At 44.7% G+C, this 23,259-nt stretch overlaps 1 protein-coding gene across 1 annotated transcript; it reads left to right on the forward strand.

Moving 5' to 3' along the window:
• Window positions 1-18,899: 18,899 nt before the first annotated feature.
• Window positions 18,900-21,850, forward strand: hdgfl3 (HDGF like 3; the record flags this gene model as incomplete). Its single annotated transcript, XM_084437084.1, has 6 exons — window positions 18,900-18,983; window positions 19,597-19,673; window positions 19,948-20,086; window positions 20,380-20,544; window positions 21,462-21,596; window positions 21,782-21,850. The coding sequence occupies 6 exons, from the start codon at window positions 18,900-18,902 to the stop codon at window positions 21,806-21,808; spliced, it is 627 nt and encodes a 208-aa protein (XP_084293210.1). The 3' UTR covers window positions 21,809-21,850.
• Between the last annotated feature and the right edge of the window lie 1,409 nt (window positions 21,851-23,259).

Raw genomic sequence — 23,259 nt, forward strand, 5'->3', positions numbered from 1 at the left:
CGCGTGGTGCGTTCGCATCAGAGGTCAACGTTCATTCGAGGTGATGGGCGCCTGGGTTGTGTGGTGGTCGAGGGCGCGGCGAGAACGTTTAGCAGGAAGGAGGTGGCGGTCGCTGGCATCTACTGGTCCAGCAGATGCTACAGCTGCCAGTCATCCACGGTTAGACACTCAAGGAAACAAGCCTGTAAATAATGACCATAACACAGCAATTAAAAGAATTACGTGTTCATGTGAATGATGGACAGATGTCGAGGGACATTACGGCACAGTTTCACAAATTTTCTGAATAATTACGGAGTAGCTTAATGAATAGTAATTACATTAAACTAATCCTCAAGACTTGTTATTCTAACATGCCATATTTTCAGAGAAGCCCTCTAATTAAAATAATGAGTCTCTCCGCTACATGTTCAATAGTGACAGTTTACTCCCGTAAAATCTGTTCGCACAGGAGTCTGTGGGCAGTGAACAGTTAATTGGATTGCAATTAACAATGCACATATTTATTGGTGCTTGTACAAAATTATTCTGTAATTAACATGCATAGATTTCATATGTCGTTCAATGCTGGCGGAAGGATACGGTATTCAGGGGCGAGCACTCGGGGTTGGGATGCAACTTCTAGTCCAGTCATTAATTCTGTAGGCATCTCCAGATTTGACATCACAACCTAGTTCACGGGCGTCATAGAAACCCCCTTTGCTGTTGCAACTGGTGACATTACGTTGAAATATTAAAGACTCGGGCACATCTGCTTTTTTATGCAGTGCAGCATATTTTGTGTAGTGCTTAGGAATATTAAAGCATAATTTATATTTCAGGAGTTTGACACCTTGACATTTTGGCACCTCTGTTTTGAATTTCAGCATGCGGTTTGACATGTTTGTATTAATAACAGTGTGATCTCGGAGGGCCATGGCCCCAGGCTACTAGAACAAGACTACTAAAGAAAGGGATTTCAAAAGGAATTGTAGAGCAGCCTAGGGACTCGTCAAAATCAGCCATGATACTTTTGCCCTGATAAAAATCCATTACACACAAACGTACGAGAACAGGGGGATGGTGGCTAGTACGGTGTGTGTGTGTGTGTGTGTGTGTGTGTGTGTGTGTGTGTGTGTGTGTGTGTGTGTGTGTGTGTGTGTGAGAGAGAGAGAGAGAGAGAGAGAGAGAGAGAGCGTTATTTCCACTGAACCTCTGATATATCTCAGATTAATCAGTCATTCCCGTACGCATGTAGAGAACCGGTCCACAGCGAAGAGCGGTACCATCCAATGGGCCGGCTGGACCCACCGGTCCCTCAGCATGGGGGACAACGGTGGTCCTCCGGGGGCACGTGTGAACCCCAGCCCGGTTTCACCCCCCTCCCTGGATGGATCACTCATCGTCAGGCCTTGCTTCCAAATCCCAACATCTGCTTTTCCACTCTGGTCTCCTCTGCGCTCTTCTGCACCTCACCCCTCACCGCTGTCATGAGCTCTCTCTCTCCCACAAAGACCACGTCTCTCTCTCTCTCCCACAAAGACCACGTTTCTCTCTCTCTCTCTCTCTCCCAAAGACCACGTTTCTCTCTCTCTCTCTCCCACAAAGACCACGTTTCTCTCTCTCTCTCCCACAAAGACCACGTTTCTCTCTCTCTCTCTCTCCCACAAAGACCACGTTTCTCTCTCTCTCTCTCCCACAAAGACCACGTTTCTCTCTCTCTCTCTCTCCCAAAGACCACGTTTCTCTCTCTCTCTCTCCCAAAGACCACATTTCTCTCTCTCTCTCTCCCACAAAGACCACGTCTCTCTCTCTCTCACCCAAAGACCACGTTTCTCTCTCTGTCTCTCTCCCACAAAGACCACATTTCTCTCTCTCTCTCCCAAAGACCACGTTTCTCTCTCTGTCTCTCCCAAAGACCACATTTCTCTCTCTCTCTCTCCCACAAAGACCACGTCTCTCTCTCTCTCCCACAAAGACCACATTTCTCTCTCTCTCTCTCCCACAAAGACCACGTTTCTCTCTCTCTCTCTCCCAAAGACCACGTTTCTCTCTCTCTCTCTCTCTCTCTCTCTCTCCCACAAAGACCACGTTTCTCTCTCTCTCTCTCTCTCCCACAAAGACCACGTCTCTCTCTCTCTCCCAAAGACCACGTTTCTCTCTCTCTCTCTCTCCCACAAAGACCACGTTTCTCTCTCTCTCTCTCTCTCCCACAAAGACCACGTCTCTCTCTCTCTCCCAAAGACCATGTTTCTCTCTCTCTCTCTCTCTCCCACAAAGACCACGTCTCTCTCTCTCTCTCCCAAAGACCATGTTTCTCTCTCTCTCTCTCCCACAAAGACCAGATTTCTCTCACTTGTCACACTCATCATAAAAAAATTCTGCCCCCCCCCCCCACACCCTTCTATCTGTCCTCCGAGTTCATCCCGTTTCTCAGGTGCCTCTTTCTGAGGCCTCCAGCGTCAGGATGCACACTCCACGAAGCACATCTCTGACTCCCAATCGTTACTCTCTCATAATGCAACGTTTACCGGCAGGGAAAATGTATGGCGTACTGGCGGATGATGTTGAACTAATTGGATCTGAAAAATGAGACAGTAGAATTAATATCTGATTACTATTAGACAGACGGTAACACAACACATCCAAGCGGAGGGAAGTGCAGTCAAACACCATCTTGTTATCTCGTTGCTGCAGTGTGGGCTTGTTTTTACCGCCATCGATTACATGGAAGGGAATCGAATTATACTCCACCACCAGGCTCTACTGGTGTGAGGCCTCCCAGATAGCAAACGGATCTGGGCCATAGATGGGCCGGAACTAAGCCACAAGTGCCAGTTCTGGCCTGTATGGCCCTGATCGGATTGCTGTCTGGCCTCGATCAGCCTATGCAGTATATCAAATAATGGATACTTCTTTGACTGATGGCAGGAAACAATTAGTTGCTCATTAAACACGTTATGAAAACTTAATAGAATGAAACAGATACAAGATTTATTAGGCATACAAAAAAAAAAAAACGTATCTGAAATGTGAAACAGCAATAATGTAAAATGTTGTACACTAGATGTCTATGAGATGATGAGGAGATCCACAGTGAGGATTCTTTCAAGTTCTCATGTCTCCTCAGGGTGAATACGTCCCTCTTCAGACAGAACTGGAATGAGCCACCTTCGCTAGCTTTATTAAAATAGATACACTTATCAACGTCGGGCTTTGGTTGTACAGTATGTGAGTGTTTTTCTCAATCACATCCATTTTCTTTTTCTCATGCTTCTCTCTGGCTGCCCACTCTCCGAGAGCACACACACACACACACACACACACACACACACACACACACACACACGCGCCCATACTGTCTCCACAGACGGTGGCGGCCGCCTCCAACCTTCCGCTACTCTCCGGTGTTGCACAAAGACGCGGCGCCCACCTGATTGTCTCGTGGGTAGCTTGTCTCAACTCTGAAGCATCACCGGGGTCACTGTGGCTCTGACTACATACTTCATGCTTTACAAATCTGTGCTATTCATACTTCCTCATGTGATACAAGAAAATGTTGTGCAATGTGCAACGGCCCGACAGAATATGAAAGTGTGTGTGTGGAGTGTTACCTCATTACAAATCTAATCGTCTTGCCCTCTAGTCTCTGCTGTACTACAACATTAGCGGATATCCATTATGAAGAAAAACTGTTTCTTGTCGTGGAATAATACCATTTAAAAGACTTACTAGTAAATACAGCTTGTACAAAGTGCTGTATATAAAGTTTTTTTTTTTTTTTAACTGTCCAAAAATACAACAATTAAGAAATGAGAATGTAAAATTATTCTGTTTTCTAATTTTCACTTCATCTCCTCTTTGGATCAACATGGCACCTTGAACCCGGGGCAGGTTCCTCTGCGTCAGAGCCCTTCAGTCAGTCACAGGGTTTGTATATGGAGAACATAGATTAGTTTAATTGAATTTCCAGTGTCCTCCAGTCTGAGTCACCAGAGTATAGATAATTCCCTTATCCACATCAATGCAGGCCCTCTGCTGGGCCCACTGAAGGGCTGTGGACCTGCTGTTAGCTGGCAGGACCTGCCACAATCAATTACACAAGCCTTGTTAAATAGCCCCTCAGATTTCCTGGCACTCACTCGCACTTTTGGATGGAGAGGAGGGTTAACGAATGAAACAATGACCCCCACAGTACAACTTAGTCTGTAGATCGTCTTTAAGGTGTTGAACTATACGGTACGGTGTGATTGTTGGGGTCTTGGTTGACTGTGGGCTGCTGGTGTCCTTAGTTCCAGAGTTAGCCGGGATCGGATGATTAGGGCTATCGGTTGAATGGATGAGTGCGTTCCCTCACGGTAACCACCCTGCTCTCCTCCTAGCCCAGCGGGGAGGGAGGGGGGGGTGTCCTTTCATCCTGGCCGCTCTCTGCCCAGTGAACAGGCCGCCTCATGCCTGACCATGTGCCATAACACACACACACACATGCACGCACACACACAAATACGCATGCGCGCACACACACACACACGCACGCACACGTTATTGCCCATACACTATCACACCAGCCGATTAAAAATAAAGATAAATTTCATTTATGTGATGGGTGTTTGTGTTGACACTTCTTTATTGCTGTGAATTGCTGTAATTAATTATTTTTCAAACTGGCACTCTCTTTTTTGTCTTTTAATCGTTTCTGTTGAATGTAGTTATATACATACTGTATCACGTCTATGAAATTATTTAGATTAGAATTAATGATGAAATGTGAGTGATTTTAAATGAAGTAAATGTGTTAGGTATAATACTGTATGAATTACATTAAAAAAAAAATATTTCTTTATTTTGAATTGCACATTATTGATGCTAAATCTATTAATTATTGTCAATTCCACATCAAGATCTATTCCAAAGAAAAGACATGCCAATCTAATTTTCTTTTAGTTTTTACAATAATAAATGTGTCGATGATTTCACTTGTTGGATTTTTTCCAGGCTACTTAGTTTTATTAGTTTTATGATTTGTGAAATTGTGCAACAACATATTGAAAGCCAGCCAAATGGATTAAACTGTCACTCTGAGGCCTACAGTCTGAAATGATATTGAGTTTCATAAGTGTTTTAAAAATACACTTTTTGACAACCTCCTTTATTGGTGAGGAACTCCAAATCGGCAGCTCTGGTTGACATTCTACCAGCTCAGGTGTGTCATATGTTTTTCTCTTTTGTTGGCTGCTGTATTGGAACCGGTTTAAGTGCCTCGGCGAGGCTTTTATTCATCCGTGTTAAACACTCTCCCATGGCCTCTCCTCCATCTCCACCACCGATGTCACTGTGAACTCTGACCCCTCCCGGTCCGCATCCACTCTTCACCAGGAAGCCAAACACATGCCTGAACAATTAACTCCTGCACTGCCATCAATTTAGCCCTGGGGGAAGAAAGGATTGAGTCACCAAGGTTCAGGCGAAAAATAAGAAAAATAAAGAGAGAGGTTTTGGAGTGAAAAACAAGGTTTTCAGTCCCTCCTGTAACTGTCACTAGACTGACAAAGACACCTTCAAGGGCCTCCATTTATTCAGTTGCACCTGACTAACTGTATCCCAAACAATGCTGAGGAGTCACGGGGGTTATGTTTATCCTCAAATCAGGGCCACCTAAAAAGCAAGTCTGACCACCTAAAAAGCCCACGATGAACTTCTGTGGCAAACTTCCAGCGGCGATGAAGAGCTGCAGGAGTGTGTATCGATCGCTGCCACGCATCAGCAAGTTGTCAGCATGACTCCGACAGTGGTGTGACCCCTCTCTGTTTGAAGCTGCTCCCCCTGCGAGCGCGCACTGCCTCCACTCCCCACGGACACCCTATTAGTTGATCGGTGTAGCGGTCTGCCTGCTTTTAGAGCTGCCTGAAAACACCAAACATCTTAAGAGTGTTTTCCAGCACCAGATGTAGGCAGAGGATTTGAGTGCTGCGGTGGATTTGAACAAAATGTTCTAGAAGCAATGGCAGACAAGGCCACTGCTTTTAAATTCAGGGCCCACACAGAGTAGTCACACAAAAGCACTGGCACTATCGTCAAAGCTTAATGCAAACGGCATTGACATTTTTGTGCCGTAAAAGTGTGTCTGCCAGGATCACTCAAAGTTTGCCTCAAAGTAGGTCGGAATGTTTGGAGGCAAAGCTCATCCATTCTTGCCATCGTGGAGGAGGAGCAGAGAGACAACAGCTTTTCACAGGGAGAACGGGAACATAAAGAAATAGCCTAAATTAATGAGATAAGAACGTGTGCATTGGCTGCACTGTTCAGTGAACTGTACAGTTGTTATTTCCAAGAATATCAAATGAAGCTTGGCATGCAAAATAGCTGTCATCAAAACTTAACTCAAACTCATTAAAATGTTACTTAAAGCAATACATAGCGTTTTCTCCGGTTTTCTCTGAACTGCGCCCACACAGGCTCTGTGAGTAAGTGCACTGTCGTACTGTTATCATTGAGCTCAAAAACGCATGATATCCATAGACGCCGGAATAGTTACAGTAGCTAGGCTACTACTGTGTTGTTTAAGCACAACGTTGCGCATGCGCACTTCGACTGAATGCTGCATCCCGGGGGCGCGAGTTTTAAAAGGTAATAAATGTCAATGTATTATCTTTCTGAGTAGACAGTTTGGATGATCCAGCTTACTTTTAGTAAATCTAATTGGAGAATTAGCACCAGACATGTTTGTAAAGGTCCAAATACCGCGATGTATTGCTTTAAAGGATAAGTTCACTATTTTGGTCTTTTGGGCCTACAGTATTCACGGTCTGTCTTACATGAGCCTGACACTAGGCTTGTCACGGTTGTCGGTGTTAGCGGTGTTTCTCAGTGTCCGGGTACCGTGTTTTCACAGTCATTACTTTAACACCGCCACACTTTTGTTTGTTTTATTTTCGTGTATCAGCGCCCACTCATCAAACTTTTAAACAAGTGTCTGTGATCTGCCCCTGCGTGTGAGTCTGGAGGAATCAGATTTCAGTTTCAGTTCAGGTGAAGATAGTAGGAGGAAAGCAGGGGAGAGGAGGGGGAGGTTTTGTCTATAGCCTCTTGTGGCTAGCTAGCCAAGCTAACATTAACAGCTAACCTAGCCAAACTAAAGGCTCTTTTATTGTAGGTTACCGGTAATACCGCTGTTATCATGGGTTTATTAGAAAAAATCTACACATTCACATCCCTACCTGACACGTGGAGACACAATGGAAGTCAAAGAGACGTTGGAAAAAGTTTGATGAATGTGCTTTGAAACGGGAAGCACAGGGTATAATCTTACCAGTCTCAGTATGCTCTCCTGTGAAATGTAGCTATCACAAACTGAAGATTGAAATAAAAGTTCTATTTGAAACAAAACGATTACTTCACTTTCATTTCTGCACTATGTTAGAGAGAGGGGGAGAGCTGCTTCAAAAGCAGCTTGTCACAATTAGGCTACAAATCCTGACCTCCTGTTGGAGTTTACTAACTCGCTCGCTACTTCTAGATAGCTAGCTACTAACTATTTGTAACACAGTAATCTTTTATAACAGCAATGGTACTTTTACAGTATCTGTACAGTAACTAGTTCAATACTGAGGCTATCAAGGAAATTATAGTCAGGTTACATTACATTACAGTCAATTAGCTGACACTTTTATACAAAACGACTTACAATAATTGCATTTAACATAGGAAAAGTCAGTGCACTACTAATTGCCAGAACTCACAAGCACATATCCTTTCTAAGAACATAATCTAGTGCTGCAGGTAAAGTGAAGAATAGCAAACTAAAAATACAATAGGCACTTTGAGTAACAAGAGGGAGAATCCTGGTAATACTTCTTGAAGAGGTGAGTTTTGAGCCTGTGGCGAAAGATGGGCAGTGACTCTGCTGTCCTGACATCAGTGAGCAGTTCATTCCACCACTGTGGGGCCAGGACAGAGAAGAGCCGTGACAATCGACCGCAGGTTCATGTAAGAATAGGCCAAAATACATATGAACTTAAAATAATAATAATGGTCGCTGGCACAAAGGAACACCTGAACCACTTTGTATTGCACCTGGGTGGGAGGAGCCTGTGGCTGAAGGTGCTCCCCATCTGCCTCAGCTCATCATAGAGGGGATGAGAGGGGTTGTCCAAGATAGACTTCAGTTTGTCCCTCATCCTCCTCTCGACCACAGCCTCCAGACCCCCACGAAAGAACTGCCCTTCCTCACCAGCTAGTTAAGTCTGTTTGACCCCCCAGACCTGATGCTGCCTCCCCAGCAGGCAACGGCAAAGAACAGTGTGGTGGCTACCACAGACTGGTAGAACATCCACAGCAGCCTGCTACATACATCAAAGTGAGGTGTTGAAACAACTCAAAATTCAAGGGCGATTTATGCTGTTTCGACAAAGAGAGGGCAATGTATGGCGTAATAACAACTATTGTCTCCCTGATAGCTTCAATCTGGAAGACAGTAGAAAGAGAATAATTCTCTAATGAATGAATCATGCACTGAACCAGGGTAATTTGCATTGCAAACCGCCTGAACATGTAGTGGAAACCTTTGTTCACATATATGGGACCGTTATGCGTGGAGCGCAACTTGTGTGTAATTACCTATCTATCTATAAATGCACAAACCTCTGTATGTCTGTATGCATGTATCTGGCTTGGTTATCTCGAGAATCGGACACTGAATGAAGTTGACATTCGGCAGGTGCATTGCTCAGGACCCAAGGAAGTGCAGAGTGGACTGTGAAGTTGTTAGGCTCAGCAGTTCTCGAGAAAGCTGGGAAAAAAATGCCAATTTCAGCTGTTTGGAACACAAGCACCCCCTAGATCAGGAGAGCACTTGTACAGTTCAACCTTGTACAGTTCGCTAAACATTGGCTTATAGCCTAAGCTACCAATTGACATATTTTTTTGTATTAGCGAAGAAGCCGATACATCAATAGCCACTGACACAAAACGACTTTCATATACAGTAGTACGTCAGTCACATAGAAAATATATACCACCAGATCTATCTGTAGTCCTACGAATGAATAAGGTACTGACAGCCACCTCTATCTCCTCCAAAACAACTTATAGATTTCATAGAATTATTCGGCTCTGTAATTTGCGCTCTTGTACTTTACGCACAAGGATATTGATCTCACCATGTGTAACCTAAAAGGTTCACTTCTTTCCCTCTGCGACTCGATGCTCATTCATTCTATTCTCGCGCCTGGCCCATTTTTTTTATACTATGGCACACCTGATTGGCTGGAGAATGCCACACCTGCTGGATGCACCTCCACTGACGTCCGTATACTTTGCATGAGCGAATTCACAACATTTGACAAACATGGCAATATTTATAACTGACTATTGCCAATAGCTTTTGATGATAGCGCTCGTGCTTGGCGTGACCAAATTCGGTGGCTCAGAGACTGTCCTTCAGGGAGAGGACTATATCAAGTACATCCTGAAACATGATTGCAACACCTGTCATATAGCCAGCAAAGAGAGGGGGAGATGGAGAGAGATAGACAGTGACTTGTTTTGCTCTTTTTCTCTTTGATCCTGGGACAGTGGTGGGAAGTTCCCAAGGTCAGAGGGAGTGGGCCCGCTGCCTACTGACAGGCAACACAGGGGGGAGCTCTCCCTCTCTCTCCTTGAGTGTGGGGGTGAGCGGGGAGCACTGCCTGCCAATTAGTGCCAATCAGGCCAGCGGAGAGCTGATACGGCAGCAGCCAGGCGGAAGGGTCTCTGGGACTGGGACCACCTGGCCTCAGCTCACATCTGGACCTGTCAGGTCCGGGGCCGACGCGGCGCGAGCGCTGCCGTGGAGCTCACCGTCAACCGCACCGACGAGCCTCCACCGGCCGCTATGGTTTATTTATGTTGTGTGTGTGTGTGTGTGTGAGAGGGAGAGAGATAGGTTCCCAGCACACACAGCCTCTGCCATCGCACCTCACCGCTGCTTCTCTCACTCCCAGGACGCCCGAGCCGCCCGCGCTTTAGGGCTCAAGATCTTTCCAGAAATTGCAGCTGATCACGGTGTTAAATAATGCATCGCAGGCTTTTTGTTATGTAAAAAAAGTTGCCTTTTAGCTGCATTAGCGAGACATTAATGCCACCTGACAATCGCTCCCCGCAGTCTTGACTGTGGGCCGGAGAAACGCGGCAGCCTCCTTGTGATTGACAAGGACAAAAAGAAGAGTAATCCCATTTATGTTTTTGAATTGTCAACCGCAGCCAGGGGATTTGAAAATGAAGGATGAAACCGTGACTTTGACTACAAGAGGTAAAGGACTTAAACATGACAAGTACGATTAAAATATCCAGGAAAGTCACTTAGGGCGCCAAGGTAAGGGACCATCTCAATAAGACATTCAATTATTTATAACATCTGGGAGAGTGGGGCAGATAGTTTCAAGGCCAGATGTATTTGTGTAGCGGCTTACGGATTTTTAAAGTGCTGGTTAGTCACACATACTTTAACAACAACATCATCATTATTCAGTCAACACTTAACACAGATTTGGGTGGGGCGGTGGGGGGTAGAACTGCTCAAACACGGATTTAACCTAATCCTGTCCCCGGCCCTTTGAAGCTTGCCTCTCTTGATGTTGAATTTCCCCTTAGGGATCAATAAAGTTTTGATGTACCCACTGCCTTCTAGAACCTCCTACAGTACCACAAGCCAGACAGCATGTCCTTAAAGGACCAATTCACTATTTTGGACCTTAGGGCCTATTCTGTCTGTCTTACTTGAACCTTATACATAGACTGTAATTTCCCTGATCGCCTCAGTATTGAGCTAGGTATAGTTGATCTACTGTACATGCACACACTCAGCTACAATGGAAGTCAACGGGGCCAGTGAGACTTAGGCTGCATTACGAATCGCATACTACCCTACTACCAGGGTTGGGGAGTAGCGGATTACATGTAACGCCGTTACGTAATCCGATTACAAAAAAACAGTAACTGTAATCCGTTACTTTACAATTTAAAATATGTAATCTAGATTACAGTGACATTTTCTTATTAACGGGGATTACGCCACTGATGTGCTCGTTGGACCACAGCTGCCAGACCGACAGCGAGCAGCACGGGCATCATGGCAGAAATACCGCAATGTGCATTAAAATCCTGGAAATACCAGCATTTTTTTTTTTTTTTACCTGTCACAGAATCACAACAATATTACAGTACAGTGTAAACTATGCCTCCCAGCCAACAAAAATACCCGGATGTCCTACTACATCCGGTCGTATTTTGCAGTATGCAAGCCAGCAGACTTTTCTGGCTATTCTGACTCACAATCCTGTGCGCAGCGGAAATGTGCGTCACATGTGCGAGTCGTGACAGCTGTAGACGAATGTCGCGTTATGGACAGAGACGGATGTGGGCAAATTTCAAGGCGCAATGTTATGACAAGGTAGTATGTCCCAATTGGATGCCTACTGCTTGCAAAGTACAGTACGTACTTTCTAAGAGCAGCTGTAGTAGGTACTGGTAGTAAGTAGTAGAAGTATGCAATTCGGAACGCAGCCTTAGCTTTTCAAGTGGCCCTCCCTCAGAAGTGAAAGTGAAGTTTACTGTGAAATAGTTCTGTTTCAATTGGAACTTTTGTTTCAACATTTGGTTTGTGATAGCTACATTTCACAGGACAGCATACTGAGACTGGTAAGATGACACATGTCCGTCTCGGAAAAGCACATTTATTATTGTACTTTTTCCAACTTCTCACTGGCCCTGGTGACTTCCATTGTAGCGTGTGGCTTCAGAACAACTGATTCAAGCTCAATACTGATCAGGGAAATTATAGTCTCTACGTGTCTCGTTCAGGTATAGTAAGACAGACTGAGAATAGGCCCTACATTCCAAAATAGTAAACTTATCCTTTAACACACTGCCACAAATCAGAGATACATTTCTTCAGAATAGCTGGAAAGATCAGGATCTTCCTTTCCAGTTGTGGTACTGTACAAGGGGGGAAGAGAAGAGAGGTGTGAATCTGGAAGCTTCGATTCTTAGCCAAACACTGGCCCTCATTTATCAAAGGAGCGCAGATCTGATCGCAGATCTGATCGCAGATCTGATCGCAGATCTGATCGCAGATCTGATCGCAGATCTGATCGCAGATCTGATCGCAGATCTGATCACAGAACTGATCACAGAACTGATGGTACACCAGTGTCCACGTGTGATCTATCAAACATTTGTGTGCCGCCAATCTCATCGTACGAATGATCGATGGGCATTGATAAATGTGGCAGATGAAAACAGTCGTCATTTAAATATCACGCCCCTACATATTCTGGCCTCGCCCACGTAGTTTATGGCATGGAGGTACGAAATACGGCCAAAACGACAAGTATCTCCGACTCTCGTCCAATAAAAACACTCCACTCTCCATGGAAAGATTCTGGAAAACCATCTTGCATTTTACAATTTTATTTTAAGGGGTCGTACGCATGTAAATTCACACAATCAGACAGCGTGTGAGCTGGGCAGCTTCCTTGTTTAATTGTGTAGCCTATCCAAAAACCATTTTACATTGCTGTCAACTTAAGGATTTCTAATAATAATAATAATAATAATTACCTTCAATACAGAAAGATTTATTATTGTGACAATAAATTACAAAGTAACAAAATCTCAAATTAGAGCTAACACCTGTGTGAATATAAAAAATATAAAAATAAAAAAGGTGCTTATCAGGTTAATAGCCTCCCTCGCCCACTCCTCTCAGCTCAGCTGAATGATAGGACGTGCATAGGTCTTCTATAGAGCATGGCATTACCCATATGACTGGCAAAGCTCGCATTTAAATAAAAGACTGAAACCTACCCATTGCTTTTCATTTGTTCATTTTGATTGATAGTAAATCTGTCACCAGTACATCGATTGATTGGTGTAACATTAATTTCACTTTCATTTTAAGACTTGTAAGGCTGCATAGTTTAAGTAGGCTCAAAATGAAAGCGAAATTACTCTTACACCAAAAACCTGTTTACCCCTTTAAGTGCAAACAAATGGAAAATACCCATTTATGTTAGGGATATATGACACATAGAAAAGGCCTTTACAAAATATAATATTTTGCCACATCATAGGCTACATATTTTGAAGTGATGAACAGGCCTATGTGGCTGTGCTGTGTTAAGATGCCAGTCAGAATCAGTCTCATGACAGTTCTCAAACTTGCTACACGGTCTGAGACTTGATGTGAGATTTGGTCACAGTTCCCGCTTCCCGTACGTCCAAATTGATAAATGTCAAACTTGCCGTGGAAATGACCGGACGCCCAGTTTTCTGTCCTACGATCGCTTAGTAAATGAGGACCAATGAAGCTTCACAGCTGATCCACTGCAGTTTGCGAGCCATGATTACATCTACAATGCAGCCACTGCATGGACGGCATGTAGAATCAGTAATTCAGTTAAGTGGTGGAAATGTGCAACAATCCCAGAGATCTAATCGCAAATGTTCTACAATATGCAGAACACATCCAGAACACATCTATCCTCAGAATGGGAATAGGCGTGGAGATGACCTCATCCCAGTACTCTGGGCAGAGAATCCTATAAACCCTGATGTTTAACCTGGAACCTTGGCCAGGAGGGACAATTCCAAGGAGGTCCCCAACATAGATGGCCTTTCAGATGGAGTCAGAAGTAGTGTTAGTAGTGGTAGTGAGTAGCTAGTAAACTCTCTCCTCAAAGGAGCGCTGACGGTCCCTCCAAGATGGACGTCCCTATTGGTGCAACTGTCAGCACATCCGCCTCGCAAGCGGAAGAGCTCGTAAGAGCGTGGGTTCGCCCTGGGCATGCCCTTAACATGGGTCGTACTGAAAGAACGCAGTGCAGAGCATAGTACTACTACCGCTACAGTGGTGCCGTGACCCGGAGGCCCAGTGGTGTGAAGCGAGTTTAGAGGGGTGAGTGTAACTGAATGAATCGTGAGTCCTCATAAACCCACGTGGAGTGAGTCAGAGGTAGTGGTAGCGAGGTAAACTCACTCCTCAAAGGAGCACTGACAGTCCCTCCTATTGGTGCAATTGTCAACACGTCCACCTCGCAAGAAGAACAGCTCGTAAGAGCGTGGGTTCAAATCCCGCCCTGGACAAGCCCCACGGGTTGAACTGAAAGAAGACAACGCAGACCTGAGTACTAGAATTACACTCGTCCATTCCAAAGGTCCCAGGGACCTGGACGCAGCACGCAGGCCTTGAGAAGAGAGACATTTCCAGCAACTTTTGCACAGGCAAAAACAGAGACAGCCATTATCAGAGGAGAGGCTTTCTAGATCTGCTTGTTTTCCCCAGCTACACAGGGCAGGACCTCTCTGTCATAATGTGTTCCTTTAAATGTGACGTGCCTTTATGTAATTGCTGCCAAAACGAACTGCCCGTTGGAGGAATAGAGATCTACTTGACTCAACTAAACAGTGCGTTAGTTGTCCACAAAAATTTGTGTCATCTCTGTGCTTGTGAGAACATGACATCTCACATCCCTAAAAACTCACACCCACATATAACACACACACACACAATACACACACACCCACACCCTGTCCACTGCAACCATGCTCACTGGGCTGCGAACACAGTGAACACAGTGAGATCGGATGTGAAACGCATCACTGGTGGAGTCGTCACACAAACGCCGCAGCGCGCTGTATGGCGGACGGACACCCATACCAGACGCCGTGTGTGCTCCGGGCTCAGAGGCATCCCTGCGACGGGGGGGGGGGGGGGGGGAACCTCTACCAGTGCGGGGAAATAAGCACCTGTCATGTGCCAAGTGAAGTGTTAAGTGCACAAATTGTGGAGGCGAGGGTGATGTTTCCGCGGGGGTGACAGCTCTGGGTCTGGGTGCCATGTCAGGCCCTGGCAGATCATGTGGAGCTCCCCCCCCCCATCCTTCTCCCAGCCCCACTGCAGCTGAGGGGCACGATGGCAACTATTATTTACTGACTGTCTGCCTCATTTCCCCACATTCATCCTGGCTGGGAATCGCAGGGCCATGCCCCCCCCCCCCCCCCCTACCCGTGTCATCGCTAAGGGGCGGCAGTGGCAAAACAATCTCCTGCGAGCATTTAGATCGTTTATTCAGAGTGCCGGGTGTCAGCCACGAACCAAATTGCCCACATTTGTTCACCTCGGCCGTCTCCTGCGTCTCCCCTCAGGTTGGGGACGAGCGCAGGCCTCTGAAGGTGTTCCGCCCGGGAGTCGGAGGGCTTTTCCACGGGCTAACATTAATGCCACGTGAAGGTTCCAACGCCAGACTGTGTGAAACTGTGAAATGTATTATAAATCGACTGTGCCAGGGGCCTTGTGGCAGCGAAGCGCCGTGCGCTAGTCGCGGGCATTGTTATGACTATGTCTGTCTAGGTTCATGGGAGTTGACAGTGCACCACTGGCAGCCATGGGTGGCAGATTCATGTGTGCTTTTGCACCAATATACTAGCCCGGAAGCCAGACTTCCTTGCAAAAAGGTTTTTGTGAAAACTTTTTTGCAAGGTCTGGCTTCCAGGCTACCAATAGCCTATACAAGAGTCACAGTGTGAGAAGAATACAGAACGTTTCAGACCCAGTTTTAACAGTTTGGAACCTAAATTCCAAATATATAGAAAAGGCACCATTGCATTTATGTCCGATGTTTATAAGAATGTTTTAAACAAAAATGCAAAAAGCATAATTAAGCAAATAAGACCTCTACAGTGTTTAAGGTAGAAACAATGTACTTGCACACCTTTTGGCTGAATTGTCTGGATATCCTGGTGTCAAATGAAAATGAAAAAGTAAGTCACCTGTATGGGCTTACAGACAAACCTGAGACCAACGTCTTATCCTCATGCATCCCTCCTGCTGAAAACTCTAGCTACGCTACATGGCTCTCTATCAGCAGACGCTCCGGTGGAGATAAAACATCTGTGTGTGAGGGGGGGGGGGGCTTGAGAGCCACGCTCTATAGCTGACAGTAAAATATCATTACCTCATGCCATGGGTCTACTGCCACCCACAGTTCAAAGAGGGAAGTTTTGAACCGTCTATTATAAAAGCTGATCATTGAATTTCATAGGATCTCACTGCCATCTGTTGGAATCTGAGTGAATTTAACCATAATGCACTCCGGCTCTACGTCTTACTATATATCACGATCATATGATCCCATGCTTGACAATATAATGAGAAGGTTTTTCTGACCAACTAATTTTCAAAAATAATTTGTGACAAACTGATAATAACATTGTATATAATACACTGTAAATGTTTGATCTTGACATTAAGAAATTAATTATAGAGTCTATCATCATTGGTAGCTAGCTAAAATTATTGATTAATGATGTAGCCTACATGATACATTGGTAACGCTTTATAATACAGCCTGTGTTTTACCTGTGTATTCCCAGTGTCTTACCAGTGTCTTACCGGTGTCTTACACTGTCTTACCAGTGTCTTCCCTGTATCTTCCCAGTATCTTCCCAGTGTCTTACCAGTGTTTTACCAGTGTCTTACCGGTGTCTTACCAGTGCCTTAGACTGTCTTACCAGTGTCTTACCAGTGTCTTACACTGTCTTACCAGTGTGTTACACTGTCTTACCAGTGTCTTACCAGTGTCTTATTTGTGTCTTACCAGTGTCTTACCTGTGTCTTACCCGTGTCTTACCAGTGTCTTACCCGTGTCTTACCAGTGTCTTATTTGTGTAAGACACTGGTAAGACATGGGTAAGACGCTGGTAAGACACTGGTAAGACACTGGTAAGGCACTGGTAAGACACTGGTAAGACACTGTAAGACACTGGTAAGACACTGGTAAGACACGGGTAAGACACTGGTAAGACAATGGTAAGACACTGGTAAGACACGGGTAAGACAGTGTAAGACACTGGTAAGACACTGGTAAGACACGGGTAAGACACTGTTAGACACTGGTAAGACACAGGTAAGACACTGGTAAGACACTGGTAAGACACGGGTAAGACACTGGTAAGACACTGGTAAGACACGAGTAAGACACTGGTAAGACACTGGTAAGACACTGGTAAGACACGGGTAAGATACGGGTAAGACACGGGTAAGACACTGGTAAGACAGTGTAAGACAGTGTAAGACACAGGTAAGACACAGGTAAGACAGTGTAAGACACAGGTAAGACAGTGTAAGGCACTGGTAAGACACCAGTTAGACACTGGTAAGACACAGGTAAGACACAGGTAAGACACTGGTAAGACACAGGTAAGACATGTTCATTGGTAAGACACGGGTAAGACACTGATAAGACACAGGTAAGACACAGGTAAGACACTGGTAAAACACGGGTAAGACACTGGTAAGACACTAGTAGGACACTGGTAAGACACTGGTAAGACACTGGTAAGACAGTGTAAGACAGTGTAAGACACAGGTAAGACAGTGTAAGACACTGGTAAGACACGGGTAGGACACTGGTAAGACACTGGTAAGACACTGGTAAGACAGTGTAAGACAGTGTAAGACACAGGTAAGACAGAGTAAGACACTGGTAAGACACTGGTAAGACATTGGTAAGACACTGGTAAGATACTGGTGAGACACTGGTAAGACAGTGTAAGACACTGGTAAGACACTGTAAGACACCGGTGAGACACTGGTGAGACACTGGTAAGACACATGTAAGACACTGGTAAGACAGTGTAAGACAGTGTAAGACACTGGTAAGACACAAATAAGACACTGGTAAGACACTGGTAAGACACTGGTAAGACACAAATAAGACACTGGTAAGACACTGGTAAGACACTGGTAAGACACAAATAAGACACTGGTAAGACACGGGTAAGACACTGGTAGGACACTAGTAAGACACTTGTAGGACACTGGTAAGACACTGGTAAGACACAAATAAGACACTGGTAAGACACTGGTAAGACACTGATAAGACATGGGTAAGACAGTGTAAGACAGTGTAAGACACTGGTAAAACACGGGTAAGACACTGGTAAGACACTGGTAGGACACTGGTAAGACACAGGTAAGACATGGGTAAGACACAGGTAGGACACTGGTAAGAATCTGGTAAGACACTGGTAAGACACTGGTAAGACAGTGTAAGACAGTGTAAGACACAGGTAAGACAGTGTAAGACACTGGTAAGACACTATAAGACACTGGTGAGACACTGGTAAGACACATGTAAGACACATGTAAGACACTGGTAAGACACTGTAAGACACTGGTGAGACACTGGTGAGACACAGGTAAGACACATGTAAGACACTGGTAAGACCGTGTAAGACAGTGTAAGACAATGTAAGACACTGGTAAGATACTGGTAAGACACTGGTAAGACACTGGTAATGCACGGCTAAAACACGGGCTGTATTATAAAGCATTACCGATACATCTTTATTTTCAATAATGAATTGTTGATAAATAAGTGGGTTCCTTATCAATGATTTCTTAAAAGCCTAAACCAAAAATTATCAGTCAAAATTATTTTTTGCATTCTGAAGTCGGGGCCTATTGATAAAAAGATTGAATGTAGGTCGTGGAATAATCACATTACAATACATTTCAGCCCCTATTATGGAATAGGCTACTTTAATGAGAGACGGGATACTGCTCTACGGTCATGTTTTTGGATGACGATGAAGGCAATTCATTTTTTTCTTAACACAGTGCCACATGGAGGAACAGTGACAGCTTCGCGTTGGGATTTTATACCGTAACCTATTCTCGCTACATTCTACACACATTTTTGTGCGTGAGAGCACAGGCACCGTTTACCAGGCCTTTCCCTCCATTTCATTATTTATTTCCGTGTAAACTGCAGTCTTGCTATCAAAACATTGATGGTCGATAATTCCCCTCTCTATTGAGGGCCTGGCAGGACTAAAAACACCTAAATATTTTCTTAAACATTGGAGTATTCACGGTAAACATGGCTCGACCACGGCCGCGGGAATATAAGGCTGGAGATTTGGTTTTTGCTAAAATGAAGGGATACCCACACTGGCCGGCGCGGGTGAGTATGAGATGCAGCCGAGCTGGAAAGCGGGGAGGCGGGGTTGCCAAAGACAATACGACCGATGCTTTTGAACAAATGCTACGGAGCTTTGTTTTTCCAGCACGCTTCCTCGTCTTTTCAATAGACCTCAATGCGCCCTCGAACATCGTCGCATTGTTTTTAACCTCCAGTAATATCTTCGATTCCTATCTCATTGTCAATTCCTCAAAAATGCATCGTTCTTCGCCAGGAAATTGTAGGTTATCGAGTGGTGCGCTGTATCGCTACTTCCCTCTGTATAGCCTATTCTTTTGTTAACCCCCCCTGTAGTATCAATTTCCTAATGTTTTATACAAGTGTTAGGAGGTTGTAGGCTAAATTAGCTTTATGACAGCCCGCCTTCATTTGACTTGTAGCTTGTAGTATACAGTAACGTATTATTGCTAGATGAGCTTGACCTCAGGTAACCGGGTAAACCGCGTTGCGATGAGATCGTGTTGAATGGGATGATCATGTCTCATGCGGCCTGTCTTGTTACCTCGTTGCACTACTGTGATTAAACTACTTCAGGCTTGCTCAAACGTTTGATAAGATAGCCTACATCGCCCCTCTCTGTCTCTCTCTTTCTCAGATTGATGAACTTCCAGAAGGAGCAGTCAAGCCACCTGCTAATAAATACCCAATATTTTTCTTCGGAACTCATGAAACGTAAGCATGCTTCAGCTTCAACGACTGTCCCACTATGTAATATCATTGCTTATTAAAATAATTTGAGTAGACTATGGTAGGTACAGTGTCAATATTACAATGTAATAACTAGCTAATAATTAGCTACACTGCAATGTTAAGATACAGCTCTTTCTCTCTTGTCGGTAGTTCAAATTCATAAAAAATCATAAAGATTTCTCATTTCTAATCTAATTTGTGAAATGATACCCGAAATAGAGGTGTGTTCGTTTTGTCTGTGTGTCCCCCCCTGCAGTGCTTTTCTGGGCCCTAAGGATCTCCTTCCCTACAAGGAGTACAAAGATAAGTTTGGCAAGTCTAACAAGAGGAAAGGTTTCAACGAGGGCTTGTGGGAGATCGAGAACAACCCTGGGGTCAAGTTCACAGGCTATCAGGTCATTCCTGAATCCGTGATTACATCCTCATGCCTCAGACAGCGCAGGACTCTGTCCTGGGCGCCAGATCGTTTTTCATCTCCACACAACTACAGTGGTGCATTGTCAAACAAAACAAAAAAAGCACAGTGCTGAAATAATACATTAGGCTACTCATTTAACACCCGGCATAGCAGCGCATGTTTTAACCCATCGTGAATTCATTCACATCAGCCTGTAGCACTTTCTTAATCCTCAGCAATAACATGGGAATGACCGACCAAACGAATTAATGAATGTGTTTGTGCACACAGGCCATCCAGCAGCAGAGTTCTTCGGAGACAGAGGGGGAGGGGGGGAACGCGGTGGACGGCAGCAGTGAGGGGGAGGAGGGTGACTCCATAGAAGAGGAAGATGACAAGGCCAAGGTGAAGGGAGATAAGGCCGGATCCAAACGGAAAAAGATGGCCTCCACTAAGGTACCTGACCGGCACTTGGCTCCGGATAGAGGTGACCAACACTGTAGAAATGCCTAAATTAGTCATCATTTCAGTGATCATTTCACAGTAACTTGATAGAAGCGTTTCCTTCAGGTCTTACGGACCCATAGTGGAGAATTCTACTCGTTGAGGTTCATTTGATCTTTTCCCCATAATAAAAGGCAGATGGAGGAAATTATCCAAGGCAGGAAAGTGTACTTCAGACTGCTGCGATGCATCGCTGGGCTTTGTGGTATTTTGAGTGAGGGGAGGAGGGTTCGGTCTTAACTACAGTGTTCTATTTGACCCTGCAATGAATCCCAGTCCTTAGCTGTAATCACGGCCGCATGCCTAGAGCAGTTGTAGCGCTGTTGCTAGTACGTAGCTACAGTAGCTACAGCACTTTAGATCGAGGGAGGTTAAAAAAGTCATCCACGGCCCTGTCTACCCCGCTCCTTGCTTAGCAACCGCTGTTGCCTAGCAACTGGGCTCCATTACGCAAGGCGCATGCAGTCGATCCAGTGGAATGTAGCGTTGAAGGACCCCGGCCTACTGCTCCTCTGATTCGCTACTGAAATGGATACTTCTTGCTAAACACCCTCAAAGTGCTGTGGTTATTTATTTCATAGTTTATCACAACTCTGCTCTCTCTCTCTCTCTCTCTCTCCCTCTCCCTCTCTCTCTATCACATTGTGCAGGGTCAGTTAGTATCAGTGGAACTGAGAGATACAAGGTCAAACAACAACCCTGCACCTCACAATTTACCCCGTGTTATGGTAGCGCCATGAACAAAAGACAGGATGATTAGCACACTGAAAATATTGTTGTCTGTCTGCTGGCTAAGCTCAAGTCCATCAGTGCTGATCTAGTGTGTGCTGATCTAGTGTGTGCTGATCTAGTGTGTGACTTCGTCCCAGAAGTCACCTAAGCTGTCGAGGATCTCATCCGGAGAGGAGGACCTGGAGAAGGATGAGAAGGACGAGGATCAGAAGAGTGGCTCAGACGGAGTCGACCCTGATAACGACATCATCCAGAACACCACTGACAGCAAGGTAGCCACTCTCTGGATCAAGTAGGCACATTCAACATGCACATGTTTCCACCAGGGGGCGCCCTGGCACACAACAGCGTTATTGTAGATCACATGGTACATGCTATGTTATTGAAATCACAGGTCAGTGTCACTGAATATCTACCGAGTAACAGCTGACTATTGTCCCTGTATGTTCTCTTCCAGAACCAGTTGCTCAGAGAGGAACATTAGAAGCGGAGAACGCTGAGCGGGGGTCATTCATTGTAGCCGTGATATTAGAATGGTGAAACGCCCGTTAGTCCCTCGACCTCATCACAACCATCTCACCATCACTAACAGCGAGCGCCCGCTGTTTCACCCTGCATTCCAGATATCCCCGACTCTGGCGTGGCTCCTGTCTCTCGTCTGTACACTTGAAACCACACGCCTGTCGTGTCAACAGACCTCTGAGCTCAGGTCTTACTTAGGTCCGTGTGAGATTTATTCCACCCGATAGTATTCAAGACAGCGCTCCTCATATTTAAAGACGGTGTAAGATAACCAACCGATGTTTATACTGACCCATCGCCTACTACACGATCAGATCAGGGCACATGTTCATCAAGTGCATCGGCGTAGGAGTGCTGATCTAAGACCAGTTGTGATTTTAGCATAATTAGAATAATGGGCAGGGTGGGACCTGATTCCAGATGAGTGCTTCTACTGTGAGATGCTTTATATATATGTGCCCAGATCTTAATTATAACACGCCACCATGTATTTAACATGTTGTTTGATAAGACGTCCATGAATATACAGTATGTACTCTATAACAATCTATGATCTATGTTGGGTATTGCCGTGTCCTCATCATTCTAGTTGTAGCTTGAGATTGATTTTCTTATAAAATGGTAAAAGGGGTGGATTTCCGGAACGGAATGACTGTCTGTGCAACATCCACATAATTCGCTATATTTTACCCTTTTATGTAACCTGAAAAAAATGAACGTAGATTAATGTATGAAGTGTTGTGCACATGCCGGGTTACACATTGTAGCTCAATATTATCTCGTATCTATTTTACTTTTGCTGTAGAATATAGGACCACTTCTACCGCACTTCTCTAGGTAACAGCTCATCTTTTTATGGAAGAGTGCACATCTGTTTTCCCTGTGTCTGTGGAATGGGTCACTACATTTTAAAGATCTTTTATAGTGGCATGTTCAACTGTTGTACTCAAACTGAGTTCTGTTTACATTTGCACCTCCTCCACAGTATAGACTTGGATAAAGCACTCCAAAATAACCATGTTTGAAAGCTCCAGTCTTACAGAATACGCCCAGATTGGAGGTGATTGTATTTGGTGTGAAGTCTGGCATCCTGAGGTCTGTAGGTCTCTCCTTCGGTTTATCTTTCAACCAGAAACCACCCTCCTGTTTGACAGTTGCCTCTTGCTTTCTTAGTTCTGTCGTCATAATATATATATTGTATTTATTTTTTATGATAGTTGATTAGAACAGTGTGATATGTAAACTCATACAATTTTATTTTTGTTACCTTTCAATCTTTGTTAAGCTCGTAATTGGAACATGTTTCACATTTTCAAGGTTTGTAGTTTATTGTACTGTTTTTTGCTGTTTACGGATAAGACTTTTACAGAATAAACTCATTGGAATGCACTCCTTGTTTCAGATGATTTTTAA

The sequence above is a fragment of the Borostomias antarcticus genome (assembly GCF_949987555.1).
Source record: "Borostomias antarcticus genome assembly, chromosome: 4".
Taxonomy (NCBI): domain Eukaryota; kingdom Metazoa; phylum Chordata; class Actinopteri; order Stomiiformes; family Stomiidae; genus Borostomias; species Borostomias antarcticus.